Source organism: Ammospiza nelsoni, chromosome 27 (genome assembly GCF_027579445.1).
Source record: "Ammospiza nelsoni isolate bAmmNel1 chromosome 27, bAmmNel1.pri, whole genome shotgun sequence".
NCBI lineage: Eukaryota > Metazoa > Chordata > Aves > Passeriformes > Passerellidae > Ammospiza > Ammospiza nelsoni.
Window position 1 is genome coordinate 5,785,942 of NC_080659.1, and position 16,060 is coordinate 5,802,001.

The window sequence follows — 16,060 nt, forward strand, 5'->3', positions numbered from 1 at the left end:
TCCCAGTAAGGCCAGTGGGACCGGTCTCCTCTTCCCAGTTCACAGAATCCAAGCAAAGCCAAGCAGGTCCAGCATCCGGAGGCAGATCCCGGAGGGGTCCCCCCGAGGGTGTGTCCTGTAGGGGACGAGGTGCTGGCACCCCGTGGCACCCCCGTGCCCCCTGCTCTGCCTAAAGCTCCTCCGCCGGCTCCAGCACCGCGGGCTCGGACCACGCCAGGGATGCCAGCCCCGGGTGTGGCACGGAGCCATCCCCTGGCACAGCCTCGGCCTGCTCCCCGTGCTCGTGGCTCAGCCCCTCGGTGCCCGATGGCCGTGTGTGGTTCTGGAGGGAGCCTTTGGCCGGGAGTGCTGGGGACGTGTCCTGGAACGCCTCGTGCAGGGTCTCGGGGGTCTCGTGCAGGGGCTCCGACCACAGCGGCTCCGGGGGCTTCTCATCCCCGGCCTGGGGCTGGGTGTGAACCACGCGGGAGGCGGCGGCGTTGTGCAGGGACCTGGAGAAAACTGAGCCCCACCGAGGGTCAGGGCCTGGGCCAGGGCCATGAGGGTCTGGCACGGCTCTGGCTCAGCTCAGCACAGCCCTGGGACAACCCTGGCACAGCCCAGCTCATCCCTCACCTCGCACGGGCCTGAAGTCGCCGTTTGCCTCAGCCTTGCTGGGGGCGAAGGGGCTGATGGAGGGGAAGACAATGAGGGTGAAGGAGAGCAGCAGGACCTGGGGACAGAGGGGACATCACTGAGCACAGCAGGGGAGAGGAACCAGGAGGTGGGTCACAGCTGGTGGCAGACCCAGGAGTGCATCTATTCCTCCATCCCTCCCTTCTGGTTCATGTCCTACCAGTGCACATCTATCCATCCATCCATCCATCCATCCATCCATCCATCCATCCATCCATCCATCATCCATCCATCCATCCATCCATCCATCCATCCATCCATCATCCATCCATCCATCCATCCATCCATCCATCCATCCATCCATCCATCCCTCCCTCCCTCCCTCCCTCCCAGCCCATCTCCCAGGCTTTGGAGGCCCCACTCACCGCCAGGCAGGTCCCTGTCTGTGCTGCCTTGTTGCTCGACTGAACCACCATGGCCTGGAGTTTCTTCAGCTGCTCCAGGAGGGATCTGGGAACAGGGAGAGCCCATGAGCCTCCACGCCAACACTTCCCACCCCGCCTTGTCCCCATCCCACCCTGGGAACACCTACGAGTTCTGCTTCTCCAGGTGCAGGACCTTCCTCTGCAGCTCCTGGTTCTGAGCCGTGCACGCCAACATCCTGGGACAGGGAGAGCAGCAGGGGTCAGGGGACAGGGCTGGCAGGGAGCAGAGTGCCCGGGGTGCCACCCTGGGGGTGTCACCGTGCCCAGGTGAGGGGCTGGGCTCTGTACCTGCTCTCCAGCCCATCGATGTATTCCTTCTTCTTCTTGCGGCTCTCCTGGGCCGACTGCTTGTTCCGGATCTTCCTCCGGATCTTCTTCAGCACCCGCTCCTCGTACTGGGGGAGACACGGGGGGTCAGGGCCACCAGGGAGGGCTGGGACCCCCCTCCACACCCCCCCAGGGGTCCTGGCACCCACCTTGGTGAGGGGCAGCTGCGTGGGCAGGGTCACCCCCTCCTTCAACAGCAGCTTCTTCTCATCCTCTGTCAGCACCAGCTCCTGGAAGTGGCCCTGGCTGGGCCGGAGCAGGGAGCCAGGAGCCTGTGGCTGCTGTGGGGACATGCAATGGTGACACCTTTGGGTGGGGGTCACCCTCCACCTGGCCCAGGGACTCTGGCTGGGACCATGGTGAAGGTGCCTTGGGCCAGGAAGGGACAGGGATCACAGACAAGGACCAGGAAGGGAAGGGAAGGGAACAAGTGAGGACAAGGAGGGATAGGGATGGGAATGGGGGATGATCAGGGTGCAGGAAGGGACAGGGCTGGGGACACAGGGACAGGGACTCACATTGTCAGAGCTGCCCGAGAGCAGCAGGTCCTTGACGGTGAGGGCACAGGATGCGGGCGGGGGGACCACAGGCGGGTCCTGGCTCTCCTCCAGAAAGAACCCAGGGTGCCACATGTCTGGGTGAGGGCAGAGCAGGGCTGTCAACAGTGCTGTGTCCCCACTGTCCCCAGTGTCCCCACTGCAGGATCCTCCCCTGCCATGGCCCCTAAAGCAGGGTGACTTGCTGCCCAGTCCAGTGCCCAAACTGTCCCTCTGGTCCTGCCCTAGTGCCCCCCACCACCAGTGTGCCCAGTTCACCCCAGTTCCCAATCCCTCCACACTGTCCCTATCTCCTCCCTAGCCCACCAGTCCCCCCAGTGCCCCCAGCCCCCTCAATGTCCTCACAGTCCCCACTGCTCTCATCTCCCCAGTGTCCCCAGTCCCCCCAGTGCCCCCAGCCCGCTCCTTTCCCAGTGTGGCTCACCCAGGTCGATGGAGACCTCGGGCTGCAGGACCCCCGACCCCGCCGGGAGGGGCTGGGCCTGGCTTGGGTCAGTGTAGGGGTACAGGACCTCTCGGGGACCCCCGCCGCAGCTCCGGGGGGGGCTGTCGTGCTGGTCAGAGGGGGGGTCCTCAGACACCCCGCTGTCACTGGTGGCCGGGGACCAGCTGGGCGAGTCCGACACCGAGTCCCTGGAGCCCAGCACGGAGCTCAGGAGGTCATTGCTGTCCGGGGCACGCTGTGGGGACAGGGCACTGTCACCGGGAGCGCCGGGGTGTGACATGCCAGGGCTGGCACCCAGCAGGGACAGGTGGGGCGGGCTCAGGCCCGGGGCTCACCCTGTCCTGGGGCCAGGCCCCCGGCGGCGTCCCCAGCTCCACCTCGCGCAGGATCCCGTCCTGGACGTCGAAGAGGAGATCCAGCAGGTCCAGGCTCTCGAGGCTGCCCATGCTGGAGGCCATGGCTGTGGGATGGCAGGGTCACTGCCCAGCCCAGGCCCCGTGGTACCCCCCCAGAGCCACCCCCACACCAGCTGCACAGCCCCAGGGACACCCCGAGTCGTGGGGCAGCTGGGAGGGAGCAGGGGAATGTTGGGATTCACCTGGAAAAGCCCTACAGGTGTGGGACAGGATGTGGGGGCTCCAGGCATGGCAGTGCCCCCTGCTCCTCCCAGCAGCTGAAGTTCCCAAATCCTCCAGTTTTCCACCCAGAGCTGCCCAGCCAGGGGGTTCCTCCTGGAGGTGGCTGCGCTGGAAGGGCTGGTTAATCATTCTGGGTGGCCAGGGGAGGGGAGGGGACTGCGGCCACCGGTCACCCCAGGGAGGGGACTCAGTTCCTCACTGCTACCCCAGGCACTGCTCGAGACCCTGGGCTCAGAGCTGACCACTAACCCAACTGGCCAATCAGCCAAGTGACATCCCAACTACCCGAGCAGGTGACCCACTGACCAACTGGTTGACCATTCAGTCAATGAACTGATCAAGAGACAGAACAAATGGTCAACCTGTTGGCCAAATGACCAATGGATGGACTGCCCCAACAACCAGCCCACTGACCAATGGACTGACCAGTCACCTCTCTGCCTGATTGACCGACCAACCAACCCACCACCCACCCAACTGGCTCAAATGTCCTCCAAGGCAGCTGGGGACAGTTGTCATTACTTGACACTTGTCTGGCCAAGGTGGACACGGTGGTCCTTCATCCTCAATCCTCTCAGAGAACCCTGATGGCCCCATGGGATCTCATTGAGCGGTGGCAGCCAGGACATACCTGAGGGAGATGCCATTGATTGTCCTCTCAGCCCTCTCTGAGCACAGGGAGCGCAGTGGACAACAAGCTGGGCCTTCACCCTCTTCCTCTTCCTCCTCCTTTATGATTCCCTGACCCGAATGGCAAAGTTTAAACTCCAACTGCACAGAAATAATATCCTAGATTGCAAAATGTCCCAGCCCTGATTGGGGCCGTCAGAGTGAGATGGCAGGGCCACCCCGGGGCTGGACCCGTAACTCATTAGCCAAATGTTTTTGTGCTCCTCTGCCAAGCGGGGCAGGAGGGGCCGGGGCTGCCGGGCGAAGTCCAGGTGCTATAATTGTCCGTGAACCTTCACCCACTTTTGGGGACAGTTTCCCTTTTTCAGACGTCTCGGCGTTAATCACATTCGATGACTGCTGAGCGCAATATCCGGGGACCTTTGCTTGGGCTCCACCACTTGTGGATTATTCAAAACCACCTTGGTGCCCTGTGGTTCTCCTGGAGAGAGACCATTGGCAAGGGATGGAGGAACAGCACACAGGGAATGGCTTTCCAGGGACAGGGATGGGAGGGATTTTGGGAAGGAATTGATGGGAGGGTGGGCAGGCCCTGGCACAGGGTGCCCAGAGCAGCTGTGGCTGCCCCTGGATCCCTGGCAGTGCCCAAGGCCAGGGTGGACATTGGGCTGGAGCAGCCTGGGACAGTGGGAGGTGTCCCTGCCATGGCAAGGGTGGCACTGGATGTGTTTAAATTCCATCCCAACCCAGCCCATCCTGGGATTCCGTGAGTCCCTCATGGCTGCCTCAGGTTCACACGCTGTGTCCCCTTCACCCCCGTGCACCGAGGGGCACCGGCCCAGCTGCACCTGCGTGCCCGCAGTGAATGGCACCCCGGGCACAGGGACAGAGGGGACAGAGCTGACTAAGTCTCCGTGTGGCTCAGGCGTGGCGCAGGGACAAGGCCACGGCCCCTTATCGGCCGCCCCACGGCCTCTGCCCGGGCAGGCGGCGGCTGCTCCCCGCTTTATGGCCCCGCCGGGACCGGGCAAAGGGCGCTCGCCCGGTGCCGCCACCCGGGGCCGCTCGGGGCCGTTCCTCAGGAGCCTCGGGGGTCCCGGGGTCTGGATCGGGCATGGAACGGGATGGGCAGAGCAGGCAGGGGCTGAGGGGCTGCTGCCCGTTGCTGGGTCACTAATTAGTGTTTATTTAATTAACGCTCCGCCCACACTGCCGGTGCCCCTCGGGTGTGGAACCCCGACCACGGCGGCCAACTCCTTCTCCCCCTCAGCGAGATCTCGCGAGACTCCGCTCCGCCGCGCGTTCTTCCTGGCGCACTTAGGCCCCGCCCCCTGTGCCTGAACGGGGCCCCGCCCCTCCGGGCTTTCTGCCCCCACCTCTCGGAGCCCCCGGTCCCGCCTCCATAGGCCCGATCGTGGCCCCGCCCCGCTACCGGCCATGTCCCCGCCCCCAGGCTCGGCCCCGCCCCGGCCCCGCCCCCGCGCGCCCCCGCGCCCGGCCGCGCCCCCCCGGCCCCGCAGGCGCGGCCCGGCCCGGCCATGCCGGCCAAGAGGAAGCCGGTGCTGCCCGCCCTCAACATCGCCCCCAGCGCCGCCGAGGGGCCCAGCCCCGACGGCTCCGCAGAGTGAGTCAGGCCCGGCCGGGACCGCCCCGGCAGGGGGGCTGGGCCTGGGGGGGGGACGCGGGGCCTGGGGGGGACACCGGGCCCGGGCAGAGCGGGGAGGCCGGGACAGAGCGGGCACCGGGCCCTGGGGGGTCGGGGCACGGCGGGCACGGGGCGTGGGGAGGGGCCGGGGAAGGCCTGGAGGAGCCGGGACGGGTTTGGGGAGGCCTGGGAAGGTCTGAGGGGGGAGCTGGGACAGGCTCGGGGGGACCGGGCCAGGCCTGGGGGGCTGGATGGGCCCGGTGTGGGGCAGGTGAGGGTCAGGGAGGCAGAGCCGGGGGAGAAGGCTGAGGGCTGGGAGGGCAGGTGCGGATGGCATGGGCAGGGGGAGGCTGTTCTGCCCCCCCGGTTTGCAGGGACAGCTCAGGCCCGCGGGGTGCCGTGCTAAGCTACAGGAGGGAAACGGGCCTGGAGATCCAGCCTGGAGCTGGGATGGGCACCCGGGGGCTGGGGGGGACGTGGGGCAGCGCTGGGGGCTCGGCAGGTGGGAGATGTGGGGTGAGAGGCGGTGGAGGGGGGTACGAGGGGTGGAAGGGATGGGTGAGACCCTCCCGACACGTCCCAGTGTGGCTGAGGAGGGACAGGGGGTGGCAGCAAATGGGACGGAGCAGCTGGAGCTGGCACATGCTCGGCAGCTGCTGCTGGGGCAGCACAGACCCCCCTTTGTGCTCAGGATTTGGGGTGGGGGCGTAACAGGGCTGCGGGACCCCACGGAAAGCCCCTCTCATGTTACACACCAAAGCCAAGTTTGGCTCCCCGGGACAGAGAGCAGCATCTGCTGCTGCCTCTGTAAGGGCCCAAGGATTCTTCCTGTTCCTTGGCTCTCCCAAAACACCTGACCGCTCCCCAGCTCCTCTCCAGAGGGGCTGTGTGTGCTGGGCAGGGATTTCTCCAGCTCTCCCTGTCCAGGTGATCCCATTGTGGGGGCTCAGGACATGTCAGGGGATGATTTTTCCATCATTTCCTAAGAGCTGCACCCTCCTTTCCCTGGTGCTGAGCATCTCCCATCTCCTCCTCCCCTCTCCAGGGCTAACCTGGTGGACCTGCAGAAGAAGCTGGAGGAGCTGGAGCTGGATGAGCAGCAGAAGAAGCGCCTGGAAGCTTTCCTGACACAGAAAGCCAAAGTGGGGGAGCTGAAGGACGATGACTTCGAGAGGATCTGCGAGCTGGGCGCTGGCAATGGCGGCGTGGTCACCAAAGTGCAGCACAAACCCTCAGGGCTCGTTATGGCACGGAAGGTAACGAGGGGCTGGGAATGCTGGGGGGCACCTGGAGCTCTCCATGGCTCGGGGAGCACTGGCTTTGGTTGGATTCTCTCTGCATTTGCACCTTCACCACCTCACCATGGTCAGGAGCAGAGGCCTGGCTGCTCCCAGATGGAGCTGTCTCCTTTTGGAGAGGCTGCACTCCCAGTGACAGATCCCTGGGCTCTGGAAAACAGCAGTTTATTTTTTTTTTTCCCAGTTCTGATGGACAAAGTGAGTGGAATTGGCTCTCCTGAGGATTGTAGGTCATGACTGAGGAAGTGGCAGTGGGAAGGATGGGTTTGGCACACACGTCCCTCATTCCTCAGCCCCGTTTATCTCATTCCAAGCAGGGACAGAGGTTCCTCAGACAGAGGTTCCTCTCAGACTTGGCTCCATTGGGAACATCCACTGTGGTACCACAGAGTAGAAAATCAGGAGCTGCTTCACCTGCCTGCTGGGAGAGGCTGTGCTTGGCAGGAGCAGCACAACCACTGCTCTGCCTCCTCCAGAGTCTCTCCTCCCTCCTGCTGCTGGGATCGTGGAATCCTGGAGTGGTTTGGGTTGGAAGGGGCCTCACAGCTCACCCAGTTCCAGGGCAGGGCCTCCTTTCTCCAGCCCTGGGTGTTTCCCTCCCCGCTCTGCTCTGACCCCGCGTGCGGCCCCAAAAGCCGCTGCTCGTTCTCGTGCAGAACCTTCACAGGGGCTTTTTCTTTTCTGTGGTTTCCTTGATCTGGGAGCACCTTCTTACAACACCTCCAGAGCTTGTGAAAATGCTCCTGGCTGCTGACTCAGAGGGGCTGAGATCAAACTCCTGACTCGTCTTTCCACTCGTGTCCGGTGCAATCCCGGCGCCTTCCGTGGCTGAGGCAGCACAGAGCTCTCCCTGTGCCTCCAGCATGGGATCCCACACAGATCTCTCCCTGTGCCTCCAGCCTGGGATCCCACACAGAGCTCTCCCTGTGCCTCCAGCCTGGGATCCCACACTGGATGGGGCTGGAGACACCTTCAGTCCCACCCAGTGCCACCCCTGCCGTGGCCAGGGACACCTTCCACTGGCCCTGGGCACTGCCAGGGCCGGCCACAGCTTCTCTGGGAATTCCATTCCAAGGTTTATTCCCAATATCCCATCCATGCCTGCCCTGGGAAGCCATTCCCTGTGTCCTGGCACTTTATCCTTGATATTACTCTGCAAATGGGAAAAATTCTGCACCTCCCTTGAAGATCTGATTTCCTCCCAGCACTCAGGGCTGCTGCCCATCAGTTCCTCTCCTTCCCAGGACTCACACCTTGCCTATTTCCTCTCCCTTGGCAGCTGATCCATTTGGAAATCAAGCCAGCCATCAGGAACCAGATCATCCGGGAGCTGCAGGTGCTGCACGAGTGCAACTCCCCCTACATCGTGGGCTTCTATGGAGCCTTCTACAGCGACGGGGAGATCTCCATCTGCATGGAGCACATGGTGAGTGAGGCCCTGCCCTCCCTGCTCCCTCCCAGTGCCACTGGCAGCCCCTTGTCCTGGCCATTGCTCCTGGTGGGAGCCACACATTCCTGCCAGGGCTCGGAATGAGGGAGACAGCGACTTTTGGGAAGAGGAAGCAGAGGTTTGGGGCTTGGCCAAACGGAAATGTTGCCAACCTACTGCTCTGCAGAGCCTGCTGAGAGGCTCAGTGGACACGTTCTGTTCTTTCTGTTGGAAAATTAAGTAATTTCTCCTCCAAATCAGCACCATCTTGGCATTTCCACTGATGGAAGGAAGCAGAGATCCAACAGCAAGAAGCAGAGCTGTTAAAAAACAGTTTTCAGTGATAAACCTGAGTGATATCAGTTTTCAGTGATAAACCTGAGCTCAGATCACCAGATCTTCTTTTTGGCTGAAAAAGGAGTGTGCTCAATGCACCTGCTGCCCTGTGCATCCAGCTGCTCTGTTTTCCTGCTGGGAATTGCTGCGTTGGTCATTCCCACGTTCTTGGTTTCAGGATGGTGGCTCTTTGGATCAAGTGCTGAAAGAAGCCAAAAGAATTCCTGAGGAAATCCTGGGCAAAGTCAGTATAGCGGTGAGTGCTGGGGCTGCCCAGGCTTCCAGGGGGGATTTGCTGGGCAGGGATTGGGAATAATTCCTGGGCTGCCCTGGGAAGTTTTCTGTGTTTCCCAGTCCTGGGGACTGCACTTTTCCTGGGCCAGAGCAGAGGGGAAATATTCCCACCTCCTTTCCCCCTGGATAATGTTGGCTTCGCTTCGAGGAGTTTTGGGCGAAGCTTTTTTGGGGTGGTTCACCCAAAATCTGTGATGGAATTGGGGATAAATTGCAAACCCTGAGGGACATGGCCACCACAGGGCAGCTCTCCTTGGGCTGGGGGCAGAGCTGTTCCCTGAGCTCTGCTCTGATCCAGCCTTTGGGTTCTCCCCAGGTTCTGCGGGGCCTGGCCTACCTGCGGGAGAAGCACCAAATCATGCACAGAGGTGAGAGCAGGACCCTGAAAATGCCAGCCTGCAGCGCCCGGTGTCACCCAGAGCCACCCTCACACTGCCCTCTCTCTCGCTGTTCCCAGATGTGAAACCCTCCAACATCCTGGTGAATTCCCGAGGGGAGATCAAGCTCTGTGACTTTGGGGTCAGCGGGCAGCTCATTGACTCCATGGCCAACTCCTTTGTGGGAACTCGGTCCTACATGTCTGTAAGTTCCTTCCACCTGGGTTTTTTGGGCTATTTGGGTTCATCTCAGCTGTTTCCATCCCCATCCTGTCCACAGGGACACTTTCCACTGTCCCAGGCTGTTCCAAGCCTCGTCCAACCTGGCCTTGGACACTTCCAGGGATCCAGGGGCAGCCCCAGCTTCTGTGGGAACCTGTGCCAGGGCCTCCCCACCCTCCCAGGGAAGGATCCTGAGGTCTGAGCTGCTCCTGTATTTTGGGAATGGTTATTCAAGAGCAGTTATAGTTAGTCAGGGGCTATTTAAAAATCCTGTCCCCTCTGCTCCCAGGCCCTGGCTCCAGGCTGCCTCAGAGCTGCCAGTGGGGATGACTTGCATGGATTGATTTATTTCTGATTTTTTCTTTTAATGGCCATAACCTCAAGGGGATTTTCTGCTCCTTTGGTTCCTCTTGGGTGTGAACAGCAGAGAGCAGGAAAATACATTTTTATGGATAAGCAGAGTCCCTTAGATTTCAGCACACAGAGAAATAGGTTCCTGCTGGGTGTTCCAGACTCCCAAACACTGCTGAGTTGGGAGTGTGGATAAGATGCTCCAAGTGCTTTTTGTCTGCACATCGTTCTTCTTTTCCATCCCCTTTGCACATGATCCTTCTGGGACTGTCCCTTCCCTGGAGAGCTGCCATGGAGAGGCCTTTGGGATATTACAGAATCCCAGGATGGTTTGGGTTGGAAGGACCTTAAAGCCCATCCAGTCCCACTCCTGCCATGGCAGGGACACCTTCCACTGTCCCAGGCTGCTCCAACCTGGACATTTCCAGGGATCCAGGGGCAGCCACAGCTTCCAGGGCCCCCCCACCCTCTCAGGGTGGAATTCCTTCCCAATGTATCCCATCTATCCCTGCCTCTGTCCGTGTGGAGCCATTCCCTGTGTCCTGTCCCTTGCCCAGAGTCCTTCTCCAGTTCCCTTGGAGCCCCTTTAGGCACTGGAGTCTGAGTCTCACCAATACAGGATATTTGTATTTGGTGTCACTATCCCATTCCTGTGTCCTGGGTGTCCATATCCCATGTCAGTGGGTGTTCCCGTGCTCTGGGGACCAGCATTCCATGTCACCTTGCATTCCCTGTGCCCTGGGTGCCATTATTGCCCATTCCCAGAGCCATTATCGCCCATTTCCAGTGGTTATCGCCCATTCCCAGTGCCATTATCCCCATTCCCCCTGAGCCCCTCCCTGTGCTCTTCCCATTATCCCCATCCCCATTCCTAGTGCTATTATCCCCATCCCCAGTGCCATTATCCCTGCTATTCCCATTCCCAATGCCATTTTCCCTATTCCCATTAGCCCCATCTCTCCTGCAGCCCAAGTGCCTGCAGGGCTCTCCCCATTATCCCCATCCCCATTCCCATTATCCCCATTCCCATTCCCATTATCCCCATTCCCAGTGCCATCATCCCCATCCCCAGTGCCATTATCCCTGTTATTCCCATTCCCAATGCTATTTTCCCTATTCCCAGTGCCATTATCCTCATCTCTCCTGCAGCCCAAGTGCCTGCAGGGCTCTCCCCATTATCCCCATCCCAATTCCCATTATCCCCATTATCCCCGTTCCCAGTGCCACTATCCCCATCCCATTCCCACTGTCCCCTCCTCTCCTGCAGCCCGAGCGCCTGCAGGGCTCTCCCCATTGTCCCCATTCCCATTGTCCCCATTGTCCCCATTCCCATTGTCCCCATTATCCCCGTTCCCAGTGCCACTATCCCCATCCCATTCCCACTGTCCCCTCCTCTCCCGCAGCCCGAGCGCCTGCAGGGCACGCACTACTCGGTGCAGTCGGACATCTGGAGCATGGGGCTGTCCCTGGTGGAGCTGTCGATCGGAAGGTACCCAATCCCCCCGCCAGACTCCAAGGAACTGGAAGCAATTTTTGGCCGTCCTGTGGTGGACGGGGCGGAGGGAGAGTCCCCCAGCATCTCGCCGCGGGCCAGGCCCCCAGGACGCCCCGTCAGTGGTAGGGGCTGTGGTGTGCATCGGCAGCAACGCTTCCATGGGGGATCTGCGGGGTTGGGGTGGCCGGGGGAGCTGCCCTGCAGGAGGCTCTGCTGGGAGCGCCGCTAGGGAAGGCGCCTTTGGCTCCTGCACGACACAGGTTGGTGGAATCGAGGTGGGGAGGGACTCTCAGGATGGATTTGGGCTCTGCCCGTGGGCTCCTGAGATCCTCCTGTGTCCCACAGAAAGGCCATGGGCACGGCTGGAACGTGGCTCCCGTGGAGAGGATGGTGTGAGGGACGTTATCACAGCCCCTGTGCTGCCAGCAGGTTCTTCTCGGGCAGCTCTTTGGGAAGAGCTCTGCTGGGAGCTCTCACAGAAGCACCAAGCAGCTCCAGGATTCCAGGGATGCTCTGCTGGAGCCGTTTCCTTGGGAGCAGAAGGCTCTGGAAGTGCTGCCAGCCAGCCAGCCAGAGTAGATGGTCTGGTGCTGTCCAATAAATAAATCTGGACTGGAGGTCTGGTGAAAGAAATGCAAATTCTGGGAATGAACTTGATTCTATTTAATGACTCAATTTCCCTGGGAGTTGCCTCAGCCTCTCCCAGCAGAGCTCCCCTAAAATTGTGTTTTTCACCCCAAACTGAGCCCTGAGCAGCCTCTCAGCACCGTTTGTGTCGTGTCACCCCCCAGGCCACGGGATGGACACCAGGCCTGCCATGGCCATCTTTGAGCTGCTGGATTACATCGTTAACGAGGTGGGTGTTTGCTTCCCCAGGGCTTCCTCAGGGATGTTCTGCTCTCCATGTTTGGTCACTCATGGAATCCAACATGGTTTGGGTTGGAAGGACCTTAAAGCTCATCCAGTGCCACCCCTGCCATGGCAAGGACACCTCCCATTGTCCCACTGCTCCAGCCTGGCCTTGGGCACTGCCAGGGATCCAGGGATCCACAGCTGCTCTGGGCACTCCATCCCAGGGCCTCCCCACTCTTACAGGGGGGAATTTCTTCCCAAAATCCCATCTAAACCTTCCCTCCCTCAGTTTAAGGCCATCCCCCGTGTCCTACCCAACTCGCAAGGCCAGCTCTCACAAACACAGCGATGGAAAATTCTCATTTTGGGATTGTTTCATCAACCCTAGGCATGGCCAGAGCTGGGATTTGTGAGGCTGGATTTAGGATTGGGATGCTTGGTGATTTCCCAGCTTTGGCTGGGGTTCAGTGTGGGTGCAGAACGAGCTGGAGCAGCAGGGGAAGGAGTGGCAGGGAAGGGTTTTCCTGGCTGGAAAAGCAGTGAGGATGAGGAGGATGAGAGTGGCTGTAGAGCTCAGCTCCCTGACGCTGATTTTTGGCCCAGTAACACAGGAGTGGTGCAGGAACCCCTTTTCCTTCTCTCCACAGCCACCTCCCAAGCTGCCGAGTGGAGTCTTCACGCAAGATTTCCAGGAGTTTGTAAATAAATGGTGAGGATTTCATCTCCTGGCTGAAGGTGGAGCCTTGGACATGCTCCTTGACAGCTCTGCAGCTCCACCCTCTGTGTTCTGCCTGATCTCTCTCTCTCCCTGCCTGATCCCACGTTGTGCTGGGAGCTCCTGCCTTGGGAAGGGTGGCAATAAAAGCATTTTATTATTTGTGGGGCTGCTGAGCAGGATCCCAGCTCCTTCTAAATGTGAGCCTGGCAAGGGGGGTGGCGGAGCAGATCCTGGGGCTGAGTCACCCCGTGGGCACAGGGACACCTGAAGGTGCTGCCAGAGCTCCCAGCGAAGCAGAGATTGGATATTAAACCCCAGATTGCTGCCAAGCTTTAGGGCCTTGTCTCCATTTGCAGGGCACAGTTTGTCCCCACAGTGTGGAGGAGATGGATGCTGCAGCTCTCCCTGGGAGCTGGGCTGGCAGGGATCCCTCTCCCAGGATCTTGAGGGGCTTTGGGGGAAGCTGGGGCTTCTCCAGCCTGATCCTCACATGGAATCTCACCTTGGCTTCCCTCTCTTGTTCTTCTCATTTCAGCTTAATTAAGAACCCAGCAGAACGAGCAGATCTGAAGATGCTGATGGTGAGTGGGGAGAGGATTTTTCTGGTAGCTCTGCCAGCTGCTGCCCCATCCATCCCACTTGCTCCAAAGGCTGGGAATTCCCAGGCTGAGCTCAGGATGTGGGACTGACCCCCTTTTATCCAGGGGAAGTGCAGGGCTGGGTGGGATCTTGGGCAGGAATTCCTCCCTGTGATGATGGGAGGAATGTTTTCTCCAAATCCTCTTTCCCTGCCTCAGGATCTTCCCCTCCTCCTCTCCAGTGCATATCCCACAGCACAGGGCCGGCTTTTTGGGGTCTGGGCTGCTCCTCTGGGCCGTTCCTGACCGTGTTTTCCCCTGTGCTTGCAGAGCCACACGTTCATCAAGCGCTCCGAGGTGGAGGAGGTGGATTTCGCGGGCTGGCTGTGCCGGACGCTGCGGCTGAACCAGCCCAGCACTCCCACCCGAGCTGCCATGTGAGCCCGGCTGGCACTCCTGCCTCGGGCACCGCTTCCTCTGCTCCCTGCAGGGCACAGCTGGCCCTCCTTCCTCCCTCCCAGCGCCAAAGCTCCGGCCCGGGGCGGCTCCATCCTCCCGGGGCGGCTCCATCCTCCAGGGTCGGTCCCCTCGGACCTGGGGGTGTTCCAGGCTCTGCTCCAGCTCTGGAGCTCCTGACACTTGGGAATTGTGGTGCTGCTTATGTTGGTTTTTCTTTATTTTTTTGGGTTTATTCTTGTTTTGGTTTGGGTTTTGTTTTGTTATTTTGGAAATTAGGAAGGAAGGCGATGGCGTGTGTGAGGTGGTGCGGGATGAGGGGCGGCTGGTGCTTCACCCCATCCCTGGTTTCTCTCTGGGATGGAGAATCAGTGGGATCAGGGATGGAGAAACCCTGCCTAGGGTGGCCCAGAGCAGTGTCCCTGTCCTGCCTGAGGCCACAGCTGGGCTGGGGGCAGAACAGGGATTGCTGCTTGGTTTAAATCTGCTTTAAACGGTTCTGATGGAGCCTGGCTTGTCCTGAGCTGGATGTTCAGGGGAGGGGCTGGATCCATGGGGATGGGGAATGGGGATGGCTCCCACTTTTCAGTGTCCAGATGAGGAGAGAGGGTGCATTTTGGATTTTCCTTCCCTGGAGAAGGGGAGGCAGAGCCTGGCTATTCCCAGCAGCTGTGCCCAGGGTTGGGGTCGCTCTCCTGATCCCATTGGGGGCACAGGGAACCCTCCAGGCTGCATTTTCCCCCCTCCAGGCTGCATTTTCTCCCTTCCAGGCTGCATTTTCCCCCCTCCAGGCTGCATTTCCCCCCTCCAGCTGCCTCCAGCCCATCCCAGGGCTGGCCTCAGCCATTGTGGCCGTGGCAGAGCTCCAGGATTCCCTGTCAGAGCCCCCTGGCCAGGGATGAACCCGCTCTGAGCCCACGTTGTTGTCCCTGGATTGTCCCTCCCTCCCATCGAGGACCCTGCAGCCCCCCAGGCCCCTTCCCACCACGTGGATTTTGGGGTGAATTATTCCTTTCCTCCCCCCATGTGGGTTTAGCAACCCCTGAGCCCCCCATGAGGATTTGGGAATTTTTTTTGTGTTTTCCTTGTATTTTTTTTGGCTGTTTTTCACTCAGTCAGGCTGGCAGCTGCCATCCCCCTGCCTGCCCTGGGTCCCACCATGGCAGCCCCCCCAAAAATTAACTCCCAGGCCTGGGTACCCCCAAACCCCTCATCCCTTTTGCTTTCCTGTTTTCCAGCACAGGACAGAGGCACTGCCCTGCCTGGTGCCAACCCACGGGGCAGCCACAACCCCAAAGGGGGGACACCCCAATTTTTGGGGGGGAACTCCCCAGATTTGAGGGGTCTGTGCTTGCTGGCTCAGCTCATGCCCAACCCAGCCCCCCCCTGGAGCCGTGGGGTGCTCGATGTGATGAATTTTGCCACTTATTTAATATGGGAAGGTTCCTCAAGTTTCGGGCTATTTTCCATCAGTTTTGGTGCTGGGTTTTGGAGAGGAAGAGGAGGAAAAGGAGGAGGAGGATGATGAGGAGGAGGAGAGCGTGGATGGAGCAGTTTGGTGGTGCAATTAATTTTGTTGTTTTTGTTTTTTTTTTTTTTTTTTTAAACTCGATATTTTCATCATGGACGGGGAGGGGGGGGGAAATAATAAATAAACGGCACTTTACATTTCCAGGTGGTTTCTCTCCAAGGTTGTGCCCCGGGTGGGTTTAACCCCTTAGGAGCCGGAATTCCAGCTGGGAATGCTGTCTGGGAGCTCTGCTGGCTCTCCCTGGGATGTGCTGGCCGCTGCTGCCTCCAGTGGGAGCCGCAGACACCGGAATGATCCCCAGCACGGGATGGATGTGGGATCCGAGGACCTAAATCCAGCTGGAAATAATTGGGGGGTGAAAAATATTTAGGGGTGAAAAATATTTGGGGTGAGCAGCAGCTGGGTGAAGCTGAAAAAAAACCCAAATTTGGCACAAAATTGGAAAATATTTTGCAGGTTTTGGGCTGTGAATGATGCGGGGGATCAGGGGGTGACACCAGCATGGTGACATCCCTAATTCCAGGCTCCTTCTGGGACATGTTTTGGGATCCCATCCCTAATTCCAGGCTCCTTCTGGGGCATTTTTTGGGTTCCATGGTGCCATCCCCAATTCCACGCTCATTTTGGGACATTTTTGGGGGATCCCACAGTGCCATCCTAAATTCCAGGCTCCTTCTGGGGCATTTTTGGGGGTCCCATGCCATGGTCCCAGACTCCAGGCTCTTTCTGGGTCATTTTTGGGGGATCCCATGGTGCCATCCCTAATTCTAGGCTCCTTCTG

The 16,060-nt window shown here is 59.9% G+C and overlaps 2 protein-coding genes across 2 annotated transcripts; one reads left to right on the plus strand and one right to left on the minus strand.

The window, feature by feature from the left end:
- Window positions 1-169: 169 nt before the first annotated feature.
- CREB3L3 (cAMP responsive element binding protein 3 like 3) lies at window positions 170-3,807 on the minus strand. Its single transcript, XM_059489855.1, has 10 exons — window positions 3,699-3,807; window positions 2,765-2,889; window positions 2,409-2,664; window positions 1,946-2,061; window positions 1,577-1,708; window positions 1,389-1,495; window positions 1,208-1,276; window positions 1,041-1,125; window positions 616-712; window positions 170-501 (listed from the first exon to the last, which is right to left on the minus strand). Exons 1-10 carry the CDS (start codon window positions 3,712-3,714, stop codon window positions 170-172), a joined length of 1,335 nt encoding a protein of 444 aa, XP_059345838.1. The 5' UTR covers window positions 3,715-3,807.
- Window positions 3,808-5,204: 1,397 nt separating this feature from the next.
- Window positions 5,205-15,374, plus strand: MAP2K2 (mitogen-activated protein kinase kinase 2). The gene is made up of 11 exons (XM_059489911.1): window positions 5,205-5,321; window positions 6,388-6,598; window positions 7,920-8,066; window positions 8,584-8,661; window positions 9,016-9,067; window positions 9,157-9,281; window positions 11,053-11,266; window positions 11,936-12,000; window positions 12,644-12,705; window positions 13,250-13,295; window positions 13,623-15,374. Exons 1-11 carry the CDS (start codon window positions 5,236-5,238, stop codon window positions 13,731-13,733), a joined length of 1,197 nt encoding a protein of 398 aa, XP_059345894.1. The 5' UTR covers window positions 5,205-5,235; the 3' UTR covers window positions 13,734-15,374.
- Window positions 15,375-16,060: the final 686 nt, after the last annotated feature.